The sequence below is a fragment of the Myotis nattereri genome, assembly GCF_964212035.1.
Source record: "Myotis nattereri genome assembly, chromosome: 3".
In the NCBI taxonomy this organism is placed as follows: Eukaryota; Metazoa; Chordata; class Mammalia; order Chiroptera; family Vespertilionidae; genus Myotis; species Myotis nattereri.
In genome coordinates, this window is record NC_138077.1 from 180,745,513 (window position 1) to 180,769,028 (window position 23,516).

The 23,516-nt window shown below is 41.7% G+C and overlaps 2 protein-coding genes across 2 annotated transcripts; both read left to right on the forward strand.

The window, feature by feature from the left end:
- Positions 1-500: 500 nt before the first annotated feature.
- On the forward strand, positions 501-21,822 carry TXNDC12 (thioredoxin domain containing 12). Its single transcript, XM_081088520.1, has 7 exons — positions 501-733; positions 8,870-8,930; positions 17,050-17,102; positions 17,857-17,930; positions 18,913-18,982; positions 19,703-19,786; positions 20,700-21,822. Exons 1-7 carry the CDS (start codon positions 637-639, stop codon positions 20,777-20,779), a joined length of 519 nt encoding a protein of 172 aa, XP_080944646.1. The 5' UTR covers positions 501-636; the 3' UTR covers positions 20,780-21,822.
- KTI12 (KTI12 chromatin associated homolog) lies at positions 10,872-12,907 on the forward strand. Its single transcript, XM_081088519.1, has one exon. The coding sequence runs from the start codon at positions 10,906-10,908 to the stop codon at positions 11,968-11,970; it is 1,065 nt and encodes a 354-aa protein (XP_080944645.1). The 5' UTR covers positions 10,872-10,905; the 3' UTR covers positions 11,971-12,907.
- Positions 21,823-23,516: the final 1,694 nt, after the last annotated feature.

The window sequence follows — 23,516 nt, forward strand, 5'->3', positions numbered from 1 at the left end:
AGGTCCAGCGCTTCTTCTCCAGCAAAAAGAGGCGTTCTTGCAAGGCACGGAGACCATGTACAGGTTTTCTAGGTCTCCTGGAGACCAAACAGGAACCCAAGAATGAAATCCAGTAGTCTAGTCTTTTATGTTTGCGCCGGGGGAAGTGGGACCCGAGGCCAATGGGCAACCCGCCCACTGTTTGGCGCGGCTGACTTCGCCGATCGATAATTTGCGTTGTTAATATTAAGTGCAGCGGTTCTAGGGGGCGGGGCTAGCCTGCTGGCAGACGCAATCAGCAACGGTTTCCGAAGCTTCCTCCGCACCCCATCACTATCTCAGCCCACTTTTTCTCCCTATGTCCTCCGACTGAACATCCAAAATCGGGGTTGGGTAGGGGGAAGCAACTTGCGTTTGAGAGCAACACCTATACCCTCTACGTGATCTGCACCTTTAAACTCACTCGATCACAATCCGGACCCCGAAGGCACCACCCACATCCGTTTAACATCACTTCCTTCAGAGTTAAGGGGGGAAAAAAAATCCTGGGAACTCGAGGGGTTGAGTTGAGCCGCGTTTGGGGAAGGGCGCGGACCTTCTGCTGTAGGACTCCGGCTCTGCGTCCGCTCCGCCCGGTGGCCCCGCACACTTACCACCATGGAGCTGCGGCCTCGTCTCGGGGCCACCTGTTTGCTGGGCGTCAGTTTCCTGCTCCTGGTCACCTTTTCTGATGGACGTACTGGGCTTGGAAAGGGTCAGACCGCATTCTTATCTTAATCTTTACTTATCCTGGGTCCCAGCCCAGTATAACCCTCTTCTCCTCTTAACACGACCCCCCTCCTATTCTATCTCTTTAGTCACGCCGGATTCTTTTTTATCCTAGCCAAGCGCTCTTGGAGTTTGAAGAAGATTTCTTGGGGTAGGGAGGAGCGGGTCTAGGGCATGATGTGATGGGACGTTGTTCTTGGGATGGGGTAAGGAATGGCCCTTAAATTAGAAGAAGCATGTTTAAGAGCCCAGCACAGTGCTTAGCACTTGGTAGGTCCTCAGGAACAGCCACCTTTACTGCTAGGAGAAATAGGGCCTTTTTTGGACATGGATGTGCAGAGAGCCTTGCCCTTGGTCTGAAGATTCCCCAACTTACCTCTTCCTTCAGAGGAAGGTTACTGCCTCCTTGCCCTCGGGGGAACCATACCTGCATTCCAGGAAGTGGTGACTGGTGCAAAAGGAAGGGCTAAAAGAGGGTAGAAGGTCTGAAGTTAGAGGGGCCACCAACAGTTGTCCCTCCTGTGGTTCCGTTAGTGTGTCTGAAGAAACTGAATTGTTTGCGAGTGCTGAGGAGTTATTCAGTGGTTATGAATAGAGAATAGAAGATGTGATCTCCCTACTCCATCCCATTTCTTACATCTTCATTCGAACTCAGGGTTTATGCTTTTCTAAGCGGGTGAGTGGTAGCGTTGATTCCCCACCCCCCCTTTTTTTTGTACTGATCTTACTGTATGGAAAGACTCTCCTGCAGTTCTGCTGTTTGAAATTCGATTTCTCTTATCCTCCCTATTTGTTCATTTATCGGTGTGTGATGAGATTTTGTGGACATTCAGTGTGCCTGAATACAGTCCCTCCTTAATTCAGTAAATAATTTTTGATCACCTACCATATTCCAGGTACTGTCTTGGACACTCCTGTCAATAAGACAGTTTCAGCTTGGGATAAGTACTGGAAATAAAATGAAATTGGGATGGAGAGGCTGAAAAGGATGAGGGAACTAATATTACCTGAACTAGGAAGGTCAGGGAATGCTTCTCTGAGCTGATATGTGGGTTTCCATCTCAGTGATGAAACTACACGGTGAATTCTACTGGGCAAGAATGTTTTAAATACTGACAACCCCATTTTGAAACAGATTACTGTATATTTGGTGTAAAATTGTAAGTACCAAGGGAGACAGAAGGGTAGTGTTAGGAGTGTGGGTTTTGACCTGAGTTTTAATTTATTCTGCCCCTAACAAGCTGAGAGGCCTAGGGCAAGTTGCTTAACTTCTCAAAGCTTAGTTTCGCATCTGCAAAAGTGGGCATAATAATAACTACCTGAGACATCAACAGATAATTTACTCTGTTCTAGTTACTGTGTGAGTTGTAGGCAGTCCCTTGGAGTCATGTATTCAGTATTTTTATTCCTTGTTAGACATGAAGCTCTTGTGGTTATTCTAGTTATCGTTGCTGTATAACAAACCACTCAAAAATGTAGGGGTGTAAAGAAATCATTTTATTATGTTCACAATTCTGTGGGTCAGGAATTCAAAGAAGGCACAGTGGGGAAGGTGTGTTTCTCTGTTCTGTGATGTCAGCTTCTTCATGGGCTAGTGTGGGCCTCCTCACAGTAAGACAGCTGGATTTCAAGAGTGAGTGCCTCAAAAGAACAAGGTGGAAATGCATTGCATTTTTATTGTCTGGCTTTACAAGTCACATAGCATAGCTCCCACTATACTCTGTCTGGGCCGGTTCAGGGGGGAGGGACATTAACCTCCCCCACTCTTGCTGCATAGGGGAATGTTGAGTTCACCTTGTAAGAAAAGCCTGTGGAATGGGAAGTAGTGTGAAGACTAATCAAGACAAGTAAGCAGGCACTTACATGACATTGTCTAAGTAGCTCTGGCTCTTTCCTGAAGATGGCCTGGTGGTTTGCAGACAGGAGAAACTTCATGACTCTACTGTTTTCATTAAGAAGAGGAAGTACAATGGTATGGTATGAGCACTGAATAAGAATCAGGAGGCTTGGGGTTTTGTGTGTTTGGTTTTTTTTTTATACGCTTTTATTGATTTTTAAAGGTAGAGGGAGAGAGAGAAACATCGATGAGAGAGAAACATCAACTGGCTGCCCCCTGCGTACTCCCTCCTGGGGATTGAGCCCATAACCCGGGCATGTGCCCTGACCAGAAATTGAACTGGTGACCTCTTGGTTCTTGGGTTGATACTCAACCATTGAACCACACCGGCCGGGCAAGGCCTGGTTTTAATCCTGGTCAGACCATATAGTCAGCTGTGGTCTTCCCTGCAGACCATTTATTAAATAAGAGAATTGAACTAGAAATGATTCCTAAGAGTTCTTCCAGATCTAACAGTCTAGAGTTCTAAAATAATCTTGTTATTCTCCATGTGCTAAGAATTTGAACTATATTACCTATGGGGAGAAGTGTAACAACTAACATTTATGTACATTGCTATATTCAGGCACCGTTCTGTGCACTTTTCATATATTGGCTGGTTTAATCCTCATAGTAACCTTCTGAGATCATCCCCGTTTCACAGATAAAGAACCTAAAGTGGGGCACAGGAGTCACACAGAGAGTAAGTGGGCTAGCTGGGCTACACGTCCCAGAGCCAGTGCTCTTAATAAGCACATACACTCCTGCCTCTGAGGGCAGAAACTCCTCTGAAGACTGTAAAGGAGAAATGAGAAACTTGTTGGGGCGTGGGGGGGGGGGGGGGAGGGCGGAGTTTATGTGCTCTCCTCCTGAAACAGAAAAATGATTGTCACATCTTTGGAATAAAAATTAGGGACTGACACATGGGGAGTGTTTACATTCCACATTGTTCCCCCTCACATTCACAACAATCCTATGGAATAGATATTTTTCTTAGGCATATTTTGCATTTATGCAAACAGCAAGTGACTGAACTAGGATTCCAATCTAGCTCTGTTTGACCACAGACAGACCTTTTTTGGGGGCCACTGTGTTATTTTACCTCTCAGGTACAATGTTCCCTATTTTAGAGATGTGGCTGCCAGCTCTGACACTTGACCTTTTGTCAGCTGGGAGGGGGTGAATAATACTTTTCTTTAGTTTACACTCATGAAAACAATTTTAGGATGAAGAGCTTGGGAAGTCTGATGTAAATACTGTGTCTAGGAATGGTCACTTTCCTTTTTTTTTCTTCCTTTTTTTTAATATTAATGTTTTTAGGAAAGGATTTGCTGACGTGGAAGCCTTCAGCTCACTTTGCAGAAACTGGCATAAATTAAGTGGCTGTGCAGGTGACACTTTAGGAAACTGGACTCTCTTCAAATGTTCCACGTTGGCATGGGTGTGTGTGGGGGTGGTGTCGGGGAGTAGGTGATTTCAGTAACAAGGTAAATACTGTACCCTTTCAAGTCATTTTTGAAGGGAAACAAAAAACTTAGGTTTTCTAGATCTGAAGGCAGTGTTTACATTCTGCTTTGGTGAAGCTACACTCATTCATTCATTTAACTCCTTCATTCATTTAACTTTTGCTAAGGAGGCGGTAAAGTCTTGTGAGTGGTTAAACTATAGACTCTGGAACTCAACCACCTAGGTAGGTTCTAATCTCAGCTCTGCCATGTACTGGAAGTGTAACCTTTAGCAAGCTATTTAACTTCAGGTTCCATATTTGTAAAATGGGAATATTAGAGTTTCTACCTCGTAAGTTTATTGTGAGGATTAAATGTCAGTACATGTAAAAGCACGCAAAACTGTGCCTGGCGTGTAATAAATGCCATATGAATGTTAGTCATTGATACTGTTACCGTGTCATTATGTTATTGTAATTATCACCCAAGTAAGAAATCAAAAAGTAATGATGATGATTATTCCTATTATTTAAAAAATCCAGTTACTTTTTACTATGAATTTTTGAAGAAATTTTGTACATGTAGTGAACTATTTCAAATTACAACCTCTAGATTTACTGTTAGGGATAATGCAATAAGGTGGCTAAGGAACTGTTGGGGTACCAGAGAAGAATGTTAATTAGGAATCAAGAGACCTAAATTCTGGTTGTGGCTTTCTCTGGGGTTTTGGGTAGGCTCTGTCCTTTTCTAGGCCCTTGTAGTATGCAAGGATTGGACTAATCTCTTAAGTTTGTGCTGTCCAATACAGTAGCACTAGCCATGTGTCACTCTTAAATTTTAAATTAATTATAATTCAGTACAATTAAAAATTTAGCTTCTCAGTTGTGTTAGCTACCTTTCAAGTACTCACCAGCCACCTGTGGCTTGTGGTTACTACATTGAACAGTGCAGATATAGAACATTCCCATCAGTGCAGAAAATTCCATTGAACCGTGCTGCCCAAGGGACTTTCTTAGTAATAACTCCTGTGACTGTAAGTTTTGTGAGCTAGCTCCTGAGTAGCATAAGTTTATGAAGAAATTTTATTTTACCTGATATTAATCTAGCTTCCCTGACTTTCTTTTGGCTATCATTTGCCTGGTATATATATATATCATTTTATTTTTTACTTTTATAAATCCTTTTTTAGGTGCTCTTATAAACATTATAGTTTCATGTTCTTTAAAAAAAACACACACACACAAAAATCTGACCATTACTGTCTTTTAACTCCAACTGGCAAATTTAGTCCACTTATGTTTGTGGTGATTATGATGTTTGTGGTGATTAGAGATGGTCATATTTCTCTCATCCAGTTTCCATTGCTTCTGTTTTTTCTATGCTTTTTTTTTTTTTCTCCATTGGTGCCCTTTCTTTAGAGGTTGAGTATTTGCTTGTTCTTATTTTATCTCCTTTATTAGTCTGGAAGTTGGCGCTCTAGTTCTTTTAGTGGTTACACTTGAAATTTTACTTGCATACTTAACAAAATCTAACATTAATATCTTGATGTTATTAAGAGCACTTTAACTTAAGTCATTTCCTCTTTATAAGTAGTTGTTGTCTTGCACTTTAGTTGTCTTTTTTTAAAAACTCTACAAGTTGAGCATTACAAACTTTTCTACACTTAATACTTAGAAGTATCTACGTGTTTACCAATTTATTTGCTCACTGTTCCTTGTATCTAAGCTTTCTTCTGGAATCCCTTCCTTCCTGAAACATGCCCTTTACTTATCCTTTTTCTCTGGTTCTTTTCTCCTAGGGGAGTATTTCATATTTCCTCATCTCTTCAAACCTCCAGGCTTCTTCCACAATCCTTGCTCTCAGCTGGTGACCATGCTTCCTATATAATAGAAGGAATTAAAAGAGACCTTTCAAAAACGGTCACCACTACATTTACCTACCTCCTAGCACCAGTGTTCATATATTCTTCCTTTCCTATCTTTGTTGGATAAACTGCTCCTAGCGAAGGCTAATCCCTCTACTTGAGTAATAAATCCCATGTCCTTTTACCTACTCACAATATTTTTAAAAAAAATATTTTTATTGATTTCAGAGAGGAAGGGAGAGGGAGAGAGATAGAGATATCAATGATGAGAGAGATTTATTGGTTGGCTGCATGCTCCACGCTGGGGATCGAGCCGGCAACCCAGGCATGTGTCCTTGACCAGAGTCAAACCCAGGACCCTTCAGTCACAGGCCAACGCTCTATCCATTGAGCCAAACTGCTAAGGCTCACAATGTTTTTTTACCCTCTCTTCTCATCTTGTATCATCAGCTTTTCTTCCATTATTATATAATTTCTATCAGCTTTCAACATCCTATACTTCCCTTTCCATTGAATTAAAACCCTTCCTCAACTCATAGCTCCCTTTAGCAATGCCCTTTTCACCCTTCAGCAAAATTATTTGAAAGTGCTGTGTGTCCTAGTTCTAGAAATCTTCCTTTGGGCTATCTTGATTTGCTCTAATTATGCTGTCATCTTCACTCCTCTGTTGAAGCTGGTCTTGCCAAAGTCAGCACTGTTCCTCAGTTGCTAAATCCAGTGGTCATTTCTGATTTAACAGAAATAGTGGAGTCAGTTGATCACCTTTCCTTCGTGAAGCATCTTGGAAACACTTAGATTGTAGGACTCCACGCACTGCTGGTTTTCTGCCGATCTCACTGGCAGTTCCTTCTTGTGGCCTTGGCTAGTTATTCCTTATCTCCCTGGGAGGACTCCAGGGCTCTTGGACTTCCTCTCCATCTATACTCACTCCTGTGGGATCTTATTCAGTCTCAGGCTTTAAATTACATTCATATGCTCATAACTCCTTTGCATTTCAGGTTCAGATATTCAGTTGTTCATTCAGCATCTCCAATTGGATGTCTAGTAAGCATCTCAAAATGAACATATACAAATCCAAACTCTTTTTCTGAATCCTTACCCCAGGATATTTTTTTTCCATTGGTTTTTAGAGAGAGTGAAAGGGAGGGAGGAGGAGGGAGTAGACAGAGTTGTCTAGTTGGGCATCCTGTCAAAGCAGGATTAAGTTGCCTGAGTTTAGGTGTTGACAAGCAGAACGATGGGGATCACATTAAGTACCTTCCAATTCTCCTGAACATCCTCCCAGTTGTACTCTTATGTAATTGTTCACTATTCAGGATTAGACTTTGGGCCCTTGGCAAGCGACACATTTCCTCTGGGTCAGCAGCCCATGCTGTTGGGAATGAAAAGGGATGATGGTTAGTTTGGATTTTGCCCCCAAGTGCTAATCTGAATGAGCTATTTATTCCTCTGTGTTAACAATGATGGAAATTTGAATTTATTTCTAGGAAAGAAAGGCGTGGGAGATAGTATAGTAATTGAAAAGTCATAAAATTGAAGTTTAAATCCCAACTTGACCATTTACCAGCTCTGTGACCTGGTACAGGTTATGTAACTTCTCTGAGCCTCAGAAGTCTCAACTGTAAAGATAACAAACGCTGCCATTTACTGATCACTTATACCTATTTTAATGATGAGAAAACAAGTATAGAGAGGTTAAATAAGAGAGGATTATTATAAATTATTGCCAAATTTAAATGAGGTAACACATGTGATGTGCCAAGAATATAGAAGGTGGTCCATAAATAGCAGCTGGCATTATTATGATCACTAACATTTTCCAGATATAAAATTGAGTAATTTATGTTATGGCTGAAATAAGATTCATTTACTCAATAAAATACTTTATGGGGTACTTTCCTTGGCCATGTGTAGAGCTAAGAGCTAGGGAAACAGGAGGGAATAAGACAGTTATGTTCCCAACTCTTAGGGAATGCGCTTTGGGGTAAAGGGGACCACATCCAACATTTACAATTCATCCTGGGAAGTGCTGTCATGGGAATCAGAGAAGATTTACTAGAAGAAATGCCCTCTAGGTTTATACCTGAAGAATGAATGGGAGGTGAAGGTGGAAGGAAAGGCAGGAGGAGCAGTGATTATGAAAGCTGGAGTGGAGAAAGTGCGTGCTGCATTTAAGGAATTGAAAGAAGCTTTGTGTGTAAGATTTTAGGAAAAGTGTGGAAAGTGAGCCTGGAGAAGTGGGCAAGTGCCATGTTCTGAAGGCTTTGTAAGTCCTGTTGCAAGAGTTTGGCCTTTCTTTTTAGGGCTTGGAAAGCCTCTGAAAAGTTTTTACCCACCAGAGATGTGATTTTAAAATATCACTCTGGCTGAAGTGTGGGGAATTAAGACAAGAAAAGCTTTAAAAACATTATCTCATTTAATCTTTACACCCACACTTGGAGGTGGGTATATTATCTTGATTTTACAGATGAAGAAATTGGGACTTGGAGAGCTTACTTTATTCACAAAATTCATGCATTTAATAGGCATTGGAGTCATCATCCATCTCTTTCAGACTCAAAAGCAATATTGCTGAATTGTCTTCAACTAGTAATGATTTGTTATGACCTGCTTTATGTTTACTCTGTGGAAAATTCCCATTCATTCTTATTGTATTATTTGCATACTCTGTGTTAGATTACAAAGCATTTTACAGACTTTATTTTCCTTAAAAACTATCAGTAGGCAATGTTATCTCCATTTTACAGGTCTGAAAAGTGAAGCTTGAGGTATGGGACAGTCCATGGTCCAAAAAACCCAGAAAGTGGTGGAGCAGGGACTTGAACACCATGCTCTTGATAGAGGAAAGCCTTTTTTATGGGTGAACATGCCACACTTCTTTCTTGGGTCTTTGCTCTTTATTCACGTGTGAATGTTTATAAGACTCTTTTCTTCTAGGTTTTGGAGATCACATTCATTGGAGGACACTAGAAGATGGGAAGAGAGAAGCAGCTGCCAGGTATAAGATATGGTTTTAGATTATTTAGGGTGGTAAAACACTTTTCGGACATTTTAGTATGTGAAAGTCATGCCAAAGCAGAGCAAAAATGAATACTGGCATGATAACAACAACACTAATACTATCTAACATCTAGTAAGTGCTTACTATGCACCAGACATTGAATTATGTGAATTAGCTTATTTAATTCTCAATAACTCTTTTGAGGTGGGTATTGTTGTTACCTTCATTTTGAAGATAAGAAAACTAAGGCATAGAGCAATTATGTAACTTGCCAAAAATCACACAGCTAGTAAGTGGTGAAGCCAAGATTCAGATGCAGGCATTCTGGCTTCAGAGCCTGCACTCAACCAGGAAACCATACTGGCTACTAGTCTCAAGTTGAGTAGTCTTAAAATTCCAAGTCTATGCACAGATAACTGACACAAAGGGAGAGAAAAAGGCAGAGCAGGGGAGGGAAGTGCTTTGTATGCATTAATTCATTTAATCCTCACAACCTTTAAGGCTGGTTCAGCCTGTGAAGTAAGAACTATTATGCAGGAGAGGAAATTGAGATACAGAATGGCTAAATAACTTGACAATAGTTTACACGGCTAGTAAGTGGCAGAGCCAAGACTTAAATGTTTTGGAGAAATACAAAGACCAATATACTTACGTGCACCTACCTTACACACATATACTTGCACAGAAACACAAACTATAGTGTTTGCTTTTGCTAGAACAGATTCTACAGCTTCATGGTTCTGAGTCTCATACCTTCTGAATTAGAGTAGGATTACCAGATTTAGCAAATAAAAACAAAGGATGCTCAGTTAAATTTTAATTTTGGGTAAACAATAATTTTAAATATGCCCCATGTAATGTTTGAGACATACCTATATTAAAAAAAATTTTTTTTTGCTTGGCCAATGTGTCTCAGTGGTTGAGCGTTGACTCATGAACCAGGAAATCATGCTTTGGTTCAATTCCTGGTCAGGGCACATGCCTGGGTTGCAGGCTCAATCCCTCTCTCATCGATGTTTCTATCTCTCCCCCTTCCTCTATCTAAAATCAGTAAAAAAAATATTTTTAAAAAAACCCAAAAATTTTTTTGTTGTTTATATGAAATTCAAATTTAACTAAGCATTATGTATTTTATCTGGCAACCTTACAATCCAACCTATATCCACCCTCCATTATCTATAATAATAAAAGCATAATATGCTAGTTAGACCAGATGTCCTTCTGGACATCCTTCCCGACGACTTTGTGGATGAAGCTGGGGCTGTGAGGGAAGCCTGGGGCCTGGGTGCCTGCTGGCAGCCAGAGGGAAGCCCAGTCCTGGGTGCCAGAGGGAAACCTGGGGGCTGGATGCCTGCCGGCAGCCGGAGGGAAGCCAGCGCAGGCAGCCTGGGGAAGGAAGGCCTACTCTTGCACAAATTTCATGCATCGGGCCTCTAGGAGTATATATTATTCTGCTTGTAGGTGCCTAACTCTTCCCATTCAGACCCTTGATCTCCTATAGGGGAACTGTTTTATGTTCATCTCTGAATCCCCAAACACGGAGATGTTGAGTGACTGAAATGGCTATTGAATAAACAGTTATTGAGAGTCAATGGTTGTAAGGAATGAAGGGGAACTAGCATTTGTGAATTGTCTTCTATATACTAAATATAGTTCTGATTGTTTTTGCAATATTTAATGTTCACAAAGGCCCCATTAGAAATGAATGGGTAAAGTCCTTGGCCACAGAGAGATAACATTCCCATGAGGCCTGTAACATTTGACATAAATAAGTGATGCCATTCTAGTCTCTTATCTCCTTTCCGAGAGAAGACCTGGGTCTAGTTGGCTGGGACTCTCGTTTCCATAGCAACAAGAGGTCCTATAAGAGCCAAGGCCTGCCGGAAGTTCAGTTTGCACTTCCGGTTTGCGTCTTAGACGCCGGCAACCCGGAAGTTGACGTGCGGGTTGCACATGGCCGCGTCCTGGGAGGATGCCGCTGGTAGTGTTTTGCGGGCTGCCGTACTGCGGCAAGAGCCGACGCGCAGAGGAGCTCCGCGGGGCGCTGGCGGCCGAGGGCCACGCGGTGTACGTGGTGGACGACGCGGCGGTGCTGGGGGCGGAGGACCCGACAGTGTACGGCGATTCGGCCCGCGAGAAGGCGCTGCGGGGGGCCCTTCGCGCTGCCGTGGAGCGGCGCCTGAGTCGTCACGAGGTGGTCATCCTTGACTCCATTAACTACATTAAGGGCTTCCGCTACGAGCTCTACTGCCTGGCGCGGGCGGCGCGCACCCCGCTCTGCCTGGTCTACTGCGTACGGCCCGGCAGTCCGAGCGGCGGACCGCGGGTGGCGGCTGCGGAGGAGAAGCAGAGCCGGAACGTCAGTGTGAGTTGGCGGCCGCGCGCCCAAGAGGGAGGGGCACCTCCGGCAGCGGGCGCCCGCGTCCTTAGGGAAGCGCAAGCAGTGGACTCGGTAGTAAATGGGGGAACCCAGGCACACCTACTTACGGAACTGGAGCCGAAGGAAACCGGGACGCCAGATCTCCCAGCTGCCGTGATTCCTGATTTCGAGAAAGCGGCAAACCATGTGTCCAGTGCCTTGTACCCTCCCGAACTTCTGGAGGCCCTAATGCTGCGCTTCGAGGCTCCCGACTCGCGGAACCGCTGGGACAGACCCCTGTTCACCTTGGTGGGCTTAGAGGAGCCGTTGCCCCTCGCAGAGATCCGGGCTGCCCTTTTTGAGAACCCTGCTCCTCCACCCCACCAGTCTACCCAGTCCCAGCCCCTTGCCTCGGGCAGCTTTCTGCACCAGCTGGATCAGGTCACCAGCCAGGTGCTGGCGGGACTGATGGAAGCGCAGAAGAGCGCAGTCCCCGGAGACTGGCTTAGGCTTCCCGGGACCACGGAACACCTTCAGTTTACCCGGCCTTTGTCCATGGCCGAACTGAGCCGCCTCCGACGCCAGTTTATTTCCTACACCAAAACGCATCCCAATAATGAGAACCTGCCTCAGCTGGCCAACATGTTTCTGCAGTATCTGAACCAGAGCCTGCTCTAACCAGAGGTGTTTGGGGACAGGCCGCGGCTCCTTGTGTAACCTCTACTGCCCTGTATTTCTCTCAGAAGAATAATCTGAAGGTCTGCAGAGCATACTGATGTGCGGTACTAGAGCTGTTGTGACTGACTCACACTTTGCAGAATGCCCCTGTGCCAGACCCTGAGTTTAGAGCATACTCTGAGACTAGAAAAACTGGGGAACTAGCTTGAAGGATCTTGGCAAATTTCTTCAGAGGACAGAGCTCAGATGGACAGGGCTCGCTTAGATTGGGATCTACTTGGGATATCACACTGCATTGACTTCCCCCAGCTGCACTGTGGGAAAGCAGCCTGGATGGATGAATTGTTTTAAAAACACTTGTGAACAGAAACTTAAGATGGCACAGTTCTGCATCTGCACTGGCCCTTCTTTCATACCACAAATAGTTTTTTTAGTACTGTACCTAAGATGTTTGCTAGTCTATCCCGGGTCTGAGGGTCACAGATAAATCCACTGGTTTCTGTCCTTGGGAAGCTTTGGTTCTAGTGGAAATAAAAGACATAGCCACTAGATTATTTCATTTAATAAAACCTTTTAGAAAGAGTCGGCTGGAATCTCTTTCACTTAATGTAACTTAATGTTCTTCATATAATTAATGTAACATTTTAGATCTACATACAGGGGTGGGCAAAAGTAGGTCTACAGTTGTGAGTACATGAAAGTTTATTCTTGTATTATTATTTTCCATACAAACAACTGTAAACCTACTTTTGCCAACTCATATTTCTGCTGTGCCTTTGAAACAGTACGTCAATAGTGCGTATTGAGATATTTTGTTTTAATCTAGAGGGATTGTTACTTCTGTAATTTGTGCTTCACTCTGTGTTCTGAGGCAAATGTTGCTTTAAGTTTGTCTTTCATTCTTCCATTGGTTATTTATTAAACAATAGGTACCTGTCTTACCAGTGCTTGTGATTTTTTAAAGAATTGGGTAATATTTGCCCTTGAGAGGTTAATAGTTTGTTGAGAAATACAGACAAGTAAACAGATGATTATAGGACATAAGGGGCTGGTGGCTAGAGGGTGGACACAGAATGCTTTAGGAGTCCAGAGGAGGAAAGGATTAACTAGGTGTTGAGAGAAGATGGTTTTGCAAAGGCTTCAGAGGGATTAATATGTGAACTGTCACTTTAGAACAAGGGTCAGCAAAGGGCCAAATAGTAAATATTTTAGGCTTTGTGGACCACAGCCTCCCTGTTGCAGCTTATCAGCTTTGCCACTATGACACAAAAGCAGCGATAGTCTAAAAATGATCTCTGATCGGTGTGGCTCAGGTGGCACATACCTAGGTTGTAGGTTCAACCCTGATTGGGGCATGTATGAGAGACAGCCAATCAATGTTCTCTTTCTCCCTCTCTAAAAAATGGAAATTAAAAAAAAAATCAATAAGTCCTTGGGTGAGAATTAAAAGAAAGAAAAAATATCAATGTGTTTTAATAAAACCATGTACACTGAAATGTGAATTATGTTTAACATATCACAAGGTACTATTCTTTAGACTTGTTTCAACCATTTAAAAATGTAAAAATCATTTGTATCTCAGAACTCTGCAGAAGTAGGCAGTGGGCTTGATTGGGTCTGCTGATTGTAATTTGCTGACCTCTGTTCCAGAACGCTGAACAGCAGTTTGCTTTGGAGAAAAGAGAGAGCAATACAGATTTTTCTGTAAGTGCAGGGATATGTTAAAAAATAGGTTGCCATGGTTGGTAATGTATTTCTTGCTTATCAGGCAATCCCTATACCACCTTTTGTTTCTGATATATGAGCGAGGATTCGGGCTACAAATGGAGGTTTGGACTAAGAAATCTTTAAGTCCTTTTCCAATGAATTCTGGATTGCCATTCTAAATTGTAGTAAACTATACTGGTTAGAAAGAACGTTAGTTTTGGAGTCAGATTTATCAATTAGTAAATTGCAGAATCTAGATTTTATGTGGCCAAATATTTAATCTCTTTGGAGTCTCAGTTTTCTCATTATTATAATGAAACTATTAATAATATCTCTAAGGATTATTGTAAGGATTTAAGTGAGATAATGCATATAAAGCACATAGCACCATGTTTCATAATAAAAGTTTATTACATTTTGCCTATTATTATAGTTACCTGGGTCCCACTTGTCACCTAAGCTTGCCCACTCATTTGCTTTATAATGTTTTACAAGTATTTAGAGGCAGAAATCTATCCTAAGTTTGTAGTAGGCCTCTGATGAGGAGTTGATAATTCATTTGACACTTACTGAATTAATTAGTTGATGTGTATTTAGAGTAGTGCCCAGTACAAATTAAATGCTACGTGCGTGTTTGCTATCAATATGATTTTATATGCCAGATGTAGGGGATATAGAAACAGCTAAGAGTTCCTTAAGGATCCAAGTCTGGTGGGGGGAGATGGGTAAATATAATAAATCAGTGTAGTAAATACAGTGTTATACAGTGTATGATGATGTATTGATACGGTGGTTGGATGATGACTGCTTACCTAGGACCCTCCCGCAAGTTGTCATTTGAACCTTGAGAACTTGGAGAGCTTCATCTGGCCAAGCCTGGTTCAGATGGATTATGTCACTCATTATTTAAAAAAAGAAAAAAATTTTTTTCCTCCTTGATTGTAAAAATTACATTTAATTGTAGAAAAATAGAAGTATAGTAAAATCCATAATCCCATTATTCAGGAATAACTGCTGTTATGTTTTGTTACATTTCCTTTGGGCTCGCTCTTCTGTACATATTTGTATAATTAAAACCAAACTGCAACTAATAATTTTATATTCTATTTTTTAATTTAAAATTATACCAATGAAAATTTTTATTAACATTTTTAATAGTTAATATCACCTTAACAATTTATTTATTTTATTTATTTATTTATTTATTTATTTTTTTAATTAAATCTTTATTGTTCAGATTATTACATTTGTTCCTCTTTTTTCCCCCCATAACTCCCCTCCTCCCAGTTCCCGCCCCACCATCCGCCCTCACTCCCCACCCACTGTCCTCATCCATAGGTGCACGATTTTTGTCCAGTCTCTTCCCGCATCTCCCACACCCCTCTCCCCCCCAAGAATAGTCAGTCCATTCCCTTTCTATGTCCCTGATTGTATTATAATCACCAGTTCATTCTGTTCATCGGATTATTTATTCACTTGATTCTTAGATTCACTTGTTGATAGATGCATATTTGTTGTTCATAATTTGTATCTTTACCTTTTTCTTCCTCTTCCTCTTCTTAAAGGATACCTTTCAGCATTTCATATAATCCTGGTTTGGTGGTGATGAACTCCTTTAGCTTTTCCTTATCTGTGAAGCTCTTTATCTGACCTTCAATTCTGAATGATAGCTTTGCTGGATAAAGTAATCTTGGTTGTAGGTTCTTGGTATTCATCACTTTGAATATTTCTTGCCACTCCCTTCTGGCCTGCAAAGTTTCTGTTGAGAAATCAGCTGACAGTCGTATGGGTATTCCCTTGTAGGTAACTGAGTTTCTTTCTCTTGCTGTTTTTAAGATTCTCTCTTTATCTTTTGCTCTTGGCATTTTAATTATGATGTGTCTTGGTGTGGTCCTCTTTGGATTCCTTTTGTTTGGGGTTCTCCGCGCTTCTTGGACCTGTAAGTCCATTTCTTTCACCAGGTGAGGGAAGTTTTCTGTCATTATTTCTTCAAATAGGTTTTCAATATCTTGCTCTCTCTCATCTTCTGGCACCCCTATAATTCTGATGTTGGTACGCCTGAAGCTGTCCCAGAGGCTCCTTACACTATCCTCGCATTTTTGGATTCTTTTTTCATTTTGCTTTTCCGGTTGGGTGTTTTTTGCTTCCTCGCATTTCAAATCATTGACTTGATTCTTGCGCTCCTCTGTTCTGCTGTCGGGAGTCTGTATAATATTCTTTATTTCAGTCAGTGTATGCTTAATTTCTAGTTGGTTCCCCAATATAACATCGAGGGTCTCATTAGTTTTCTTGTAGATCTCATTAAGTTTATCGGCGGCTTCTAAACAGTTCTTGAGAGACCTTAAAAGTGTGGTTCTGAACTCTAGATCTTCCATTGACAATTTTGTCCTGTTTCTTTGTCTCCGCATTTTGTTATGCTTCCTTGGTGCACCCCCTAGTGGTCTTTGTTTGTGGTTTTATAGTTAAATCTTGATTGTTGTAGCTAATTCCAGGGAGGGTTTGACCTCCAGGCCAAGTGGCTATGAGAATCAGCTGTGTCAGCAGTAAGAGAACTTCTGTCCTCTAGGGAGGTGCTAATCTGGCGTTTGCCTGAGGCTATCCGGCAAATGCCTCTGTGCAGGGCTTGGGCGGGGCGGGTCGCACAGGATCAACAGGGTGGGCCAGAGAGAGCAGTGATGGCGGCTCTCAGTCCTGTCCCCAGGGGCTCTGCCTCTCTGAGTCCCAGCACCCGCTGCAAAGCTCGGAGAGAAAGCTGCACTCGCTCTGACCAAAACCAGGCAGTCCCGCTTCTCCCGTTTGCGTCTGGGTCCCTAAAGACTCGCCCGGATCTGGAGCTCAGAGTCTGCGACTCCCTCCCGATTGAAAACGCCAACCGCGCCCTCCGCCACCAGCCCGCTCCACACCTCAGAATTTGACTTCAGCACTGCGCCTCCTCTGAGTGTCTGTATGCGTTTCTCTTTCCTCCTAGTTGTAGGACTTCCACTCAGCCAGCGTTCCTGTGGTTCTGGGTGATGTCCGTTCCGTCTTTTAGTTTCACTTTTGAAGTAGTTGTTCAAAGCAGCAAAGTCCGGCGTTAACCTATGCCGCCATCTTGGTTCTCCCCTCACCTTAACAATTTAAATCTGATGTTTTCTACAATCTTTTCTCCCTAGCTTTAAAGTCCAAATTTACAGAATTTACAATAGTGTCAGAATTATCAGTAATTTTGTTATAATAATCTGTTATTGAATAGATTGTCTTAAAAATTTCCCAATTGGAATTATACTATATGAATGTGCATTAATCTTTGTCTTCATAAATTGGTCATTTTTATTAGGATAGATATCAAGAAGTGGAATTGCTAGATTATAATTTCTTTGTTTTGTTTTTAAGTGGATTGCCCCTGATGGTGATTATCCATAAATCCTGGTGTGGAGCTTGCAAAGGTAAGTGCAAATGATCAAACCTCAGATGCATTCTGAAATACTAGCATTTAAAAATAGGAGTAGTGACTTTCACCCAGTGACTGCTGATTGCTTTAAAGGATACCAAGGAAATATATGACATAGATTCCCTGCTCCCAAGAAATTTGCAAATATATATATTTGCAGGGGGTTGGAGAGTATGAGATTAAGTGCTTAAGTCATATGGACAGTAAATGTTAGCAGAAGCTGAAATGTACAGAGAGACATGAGAAGGTTAGGAAAATCTTCCTGCAGAACTTGAGAACCAAATTAGAACCCAAGGTTATTTTACTTGGTAGCATGTATTTTTTCTGCTATACCACCCTGCCACATCCAAGTCAGACTTTTTTCTTTTGTTTCTCATACAAAATCCTAGTTGGAAACGGAGTATAAAATTAGTGTAAATAATTAGTGTAACAAATACATTAGTGATATTGTTACTCTTTTGTCTATTACTTCTTTAGTAGGAGTTATTGAAATGTGTAAAAAAGCAAATAGTAATAATTTTTTCATATATATATATAGATATATATACACAACATTATATTTTATAAATGAGGTAAAAGCTTTAAAGAAATGACATCAATCACTCAAGGTCACATAGTTATGCAAGTAAGTGGCAGAAGCAGAAGCAGAATTCAAGTGTCCAGATTTAAGGGTTAATTATGAATCAGCTCAGCAAATTAGAGTTGGATATAACAATGATGTTTTCTTCTATTCCCCCCCCCCCCCCCAGCTTTAAAGCCCAAATTTGCTGAATCTACAGAAATTTCAGAACTTGCCCATAATTTTATTATGGTAAATCTTGAGGTAAGACTTCCAGAGTTTGTCCTTTCTGTTTTAATCTTAAGTCTTCCCTCTTTTAGAATTGCCATTATTAATAGTATAAAATCTTATTTAGCAGAGCTAGCTGCTTATATGTATGCATTTTTCTCTTGACCTTTAACACTAAGTCTTGTGCCAGACATGGTAGAAAACTGTCCAGCCTCCACTTGTGGGAGGAAGTGGCCTAGATGGGATTGGATAAGGTGACTGAACTTTAAGGTCCCTTCATTCTTAGCCCATGATTATGACATGTTTTTACATCTTTGTATAGTAGCTGATCCAAAGGGATAGTCACACATGCAGGCTGTGAGTTCCTGCAAAATGTGATTCAGTTGAAAGCCAAGTCTGTCTGGGCTTGAATGTACAGCTTGAATGTACATTCTATAAAATAATGTTTACTTAAACACAGTACTAGAAATTTTCTGAACACAGTAACAGTTAATGTTGTGCCAAGTCAGTGATGTTTTGGGAACCGGTGAAGAACAAAACACATTTTTTTTGCCCTCATTGAAATTACCTATGGGGACTTGAATACAGGAAGACAGACAAATATCAGATGGTGGTAAGTGCTGTGGCTAAAACTGAAGGGTGGAGGGGATAGTTTGCAAACATGGTTATCAGAGAAGGTGGCATTTGAGCAAAGATTTGAAGCAGAAAAGGAAGTGAGTCATAAGGATAATGAGGGAAATGTATCCATGCATAGGGTAAAACCAAGTACAAAAACCTGTGTTAGGAGCATGCCTGGCTTGTTTAATGACAGCAACTGCAAACAGGTTAGTGTGCTTGACATAGCCCAGAAAGGGGTAGGACATGGAGTTAGAGAAGTGCCCAGGTGGCAGATCATGTAGGGCCTCTTATGCCACCGCAATGACTTACTTGGGGGTTTTACCCTGAGTGAGAGGAGAAGCCACTGAAAGGATTTGAGGAGAGAGGGAACATGATCTGACTTAAGGTTTATAATTCATAGGATGAAGAGGAGCCCAAGGATAAAGATTTCAGCCCTGATGGGGGTTATATTCCACGAATTCTTTTCCTGGGTAAGGTGAAAGATCTTAATCTGGGATCCAAGATGTGGAAGGAGAGAGACATGACTTGGCACTGACTCCACCTAGTGAAACTATACTGGGATGGCTAAAAACAAGAAACAAAAAGCAGTTTCAAGAGAGAGTGGGGAGAGTTCTGAGTGCCAGGACTTTAAGTCTAAAGGAGTTTTTCCCATAACTAACTGCTTTTGTGAGCAAGAACAGGGTATTGATCATCCATTTATTCAGTCAACAATCATTTTATGTATCAGCTTTAAGTCAAGAACTATGTGAGGCACTACAAGTACACAGATAAGCCACAATTCTTACCCTTGACACCATAGAGCAGCAGGGGTTCCATTGCCAAATGGAACCAGACAAATGTCTTTCCACAAACAATTTTATAAAAAATACTAATGACTGCCTAATCTTTACTCAGCATTCTGTTAGATTCTATGGGGAATACAGATAAAAATATAGGATCCCATCATCATCAAACAGAAAAGGAACATGTGAAGAAGAGGGAATAGCACATGCCAAGAAATGGGGGAGGGGTGTTGTATTCAGGAAACTGCAAAGAGTTCATTGTGATTGCAACATAAAATACAAGGATTAGGGCGGTGAGATAATGGGCTGCAAAGATGGGCAGGTCTCATTTTCCAGAAGGCCTAGTGTATCATATAGTGTTTGAAGTACCTGTCTTGTAATTATTGCAACCCCTGTGCCATTTTGTAGATCCCAGTGGCAAGGTGCGTCCTGAAATTATCAATGAGAATGGGAACCCCAGCTACAAATATTTCTACACCAATGCTGAGCAAGGTATGGTTATGTTGAAAGGAGGAAAGGTTGCCACTAGATTTAACTAGGACAGCGGTTCTCAACCAGTGGGTTGCGACCCCTTTGGCGGTCGAACGACCCTTTCACAGGGGTCGCCTAAGACCATCCTGCATATCAGATATTTACATTACGATTCATGTAGCAAAATTACAGTTATGAAGTAGCAACGAAAATAATTTTATGGTTGGGGGTCACAACATGAGGAACTGTTTTAAAGGGCCAGGCCAGAAGGTTGAGAACCACTGAACTAGGATGAACCATATGGCATGTCCGTGATGGGAAACTCAGTTCAACATGTTAGCTGAGCATCTCTTGCATGACTAGCTTTTGGCTAGGTCCTGTGTAGAATATAGGGGAAAGATAAGACTGAGCTCCTTCCCTAACTACTTACAATCTAGTTGGAAGCTGACTGACCCACATGAAACTGAAGAACTGAGGCTCTCAGAGGTAGCTACTTGTAACCTCGACAGGAAATGAAATACATGAAATGTTCATCTAAAAGATAATGGGGATGGTAGGAGGGTGTTTTCTATTCCTAGTGTCAAGTAAACGTGCAGTCTGACGGGTTCAACTCTAATCCTGGAGGATAAGCCGAAGTAACTACTACCATTTTTGTGGCACTTCAGCTTTATAAAGCGCTTTTATTATCCATGCTCATTTAATTTTTGCAATAATCCTGTGCAAAGTAAGTAGCATTATCTCATTTTATAGATAACGAGACAAATTCAAAGAGGTACAATGACTAAGGCTAAAATCCAGAACTATGTCTTGTGTCCAGATCACATGCTACTGTCATATTCTCCTAAAATATAAAAAATCTATATTGGTTGTCAGCTGGTAGATATTAAAGATCGACTTTGTATTCTCCCCCCTCCCCCCAACCTTTATTTCACAGTTATTCAAGGGATGAAGGAAGCTCAGGAAAGGCTGACGGGTGATGCCTACAGAGTGAAACATCTTGAAGATGAGTTGTAACATGAATGTGTTCCGGAAGGAAAGCAGCCGGGAGGGAATATTGAGGAATCACTCAGAACAACTAAACCAATCAGGAAACCTTGCTCCTGCCTGTGTGGGAAGGAGCTCTCTCACTGTGGCAGAGTTCTGCTAATAGAAGCTGGTCTCCCATGTTTGTGGATCCAGCAGCATGTGGCCGACTTCCTTCTCCTGCCCCTCTGACCTATTTGTCATTGAATGTAAAGGATAATAATATCTTTTGACATAAAACTTGAGCCATTTGGAGGTTTACTCCTTGCACTTAAGTGTTTGAATCTTTTTCCATTTCCTGCCACTCTACTGACCTTGCTGGTAAAGGGAGACCAGGAGCATCTTTTCTACAATGTTAAAATTGCAGAAATTGCTCCTCGTTTCAAACAATAAACCCTAAATGTAAATCAGTAATTCTGACCCCACCAAGGAGACCAGCCTGATTCTTCTCTTTTCTCCCTCCTGGGAATAATCTTGGCCTTCCTCCTGAATCCCTACGACTTCCTTCCTCTTCTCCTGCTTGGGCTTCCCTGTTTGCACGCGTGCGTGTGCGGGAATGGCTGTGTGCTTAGACTCAGCCCCAGCGGGAAGCATGCTTTCCCTGTTACTGTTGGAGAAACTCAAACCTTCAAGCCCTAGGCAGAGCCATTTTTGTCAAGTTGTCAACTGTATTTTTGTACTGGGGTTAAAAAAATTATAATTGTACTATTAAACTTTAATCAAACTTTAAGAAGTATGTTGTGATGGCCTTTTTGTTATTGGAAAATGGCGGGAGGGATGGAGATCAGAGAGTAAACTAATTTTGAGGGCCTAATTTAGGACCCTCCTTCTTTCATACCTTCTACATTCAAATGGCCATCAGAGCTCACCAATTCTACTTTTTTAAACAGCTGAATTCACTCCATCCTCATTATTGCTGTTTTGGTGCACGGCAGACTTTTTCTGTTTCCTAGACTATTTCTTGTTACAGCTTCTTAATTTGTCTACTACCAATATGCTCTCCTACAATGCATCTTCCCTGCTTTCCAAAATGCAAATATGACTGTGTCACTCCCCTGCTTGTAGCCTTTCCCTTCACCTTCAAGACAATAATATTAATTTTAGGAAACACTTTGGCCTCATTATGTGCCAGGCAGTCTTCTGAGTGCTCTGTGTTATTCCATTTCATTTGCCTTTAGTCCTAATAGCCCTGTGAGAAAGGTACATTATAACCTCCATTTTACAGAAGGATTTGAAGCATGATAAAACCAAGGCAGGGGATAAAATCAAGATCTTCACCTTGGCCTTTAAGCAGCTGCCTACTTCTTTAAACTCATTTATTCCCATTCATGACTTCACATTTTTATGTTGTGGTGACATCAAATTGTTTCAAGTTCCATTCACAACGTGCTCTTTTATGCTCTTGTGTCTTTACTTGGCTAGCTTCCATTGCCTAAAACATCTTTCCTTTAAAAAAAAAATATTGATTTCAGAGAGGGGGGGTGGGGGAGAGAGAAACATCAATGATGAGAGGGAATCATTGGATCGGCTGCCTCCTGCACACCCTACACTGGAGATCGAGCGTAACCCAGGCATGTGCCCTGACCAGAATTGAACCTGGGCCTGGGTCAGGAGGAGCCTGCAACCAAGGTACGTGACCTCTTGGTTCATAGGTTGACAGTCAACCACTGAGCCACGCTGACTGGGCTAAGACACTTTTCTTTTTATTCATCCACATTTTGAGCCACCTCTTCCAGAGTCTTTCCTGACCTTTCTCATGAGGATAAAATGTTCCTCCCTCAATACATCTATCTTGGCTCCTCACCACATACTGTAGTTACCGATTTGTACATCTGTGGCTGTCACCAGGCAGCCATGCTTTTCTAGGCCAGGGGGCTAGTCCTCTGTTCTGTGCAAGGTCCCAAAACAATGTGCTTTTAAGTGAATTGTCCCCTCTGTGGTAGGTTCTTTTCATCTGTTCTCTTTATATTCCATCAGTGGTCCTGTGGGATAGGTAATATTAGCCTAATTCTATGGAAAAGGAAATCTTGGAGACAGGAGTGGCTTGCCCTCAGTATCTAGACTAAGTGCTGGATTCTAACCATCCCTGTCTTACTCCAAACTCATGCCTTTCCCACTACACTTTGTAGCCTCCTTTATATTTTAAGGTGTAACTCAGAACAGTTTTCAAGCTGGAGAACAAAGACTTTACAAGAGATACATGAGCACAGAAATTGATACCCAGTGAATTGATATCAAGATCCTCATTTTCCAAAAAGTAGTTTTCCAAGATTCCTCAGGTAGTTAAATAATTACCATTTGACCACCAATTCCACTTCTGAGTATATATCCCAAAGAACTGAATGCACAAACTCAAGTAGATATTTGCACACCCATGTTTATAGAAGCATTTTTTCACAAAAGCCAAGGTGGAAGCATCTCAAGTGTGTGTCAGTAGATGAATGGATAAACAATTGCTGTATAAATACAGTGGAATGTTAGTTCCTTTTCTTTCAACCCCTATACTTTGGCTGATTTCAGCACTATGGTTAGTGGTCAGTTCTGAGAGAATGCAGTTCCTATTTAGAGCACAAGGGGGAGTATGAGACTAAACCTTTGCAAAAGGTTTGGGGGGGCGGTGGTGGCGGGGGTGTGTGCGCGACTTATTTACTTCCCTTACCAAGCCCTGTGAGAAAGCTAAATAGACAAGTAGACTTCTTGTAACCTTCTTCTGGACCCCCAGGGCTGT

Coding starts and splice junctions, on each gene's coding strand:
- KTI12 (XM_081088519.1), top strand. CDS start 10,906: ATGCCGCTGGTAGTGTTTTGCGGGCTGCCGTACTGCGGCAAGAGCCGA.
- TXNDC12 (XM_081088520.1), top strand. CDS start 637: ATGGAGCTGCGGCCTCGTCTCGGGGCCACCTGTTTGCTGGGCGTCAGT. Junction 734..8,869: donor ACGTACTGGGCTTGGAAAGG/GTCAGACCGCAT, acceptor CTTTTCTTCTAG/GTTTTGGAGATCACATTCAT. Junction 18,983..19,702: donor TCCACGAATTCTTTTCCTGG/GTAAGGTGAAAG, acceptor GCCATTTTGTAG/ATCCCAGTGGCAAGGTGCGT.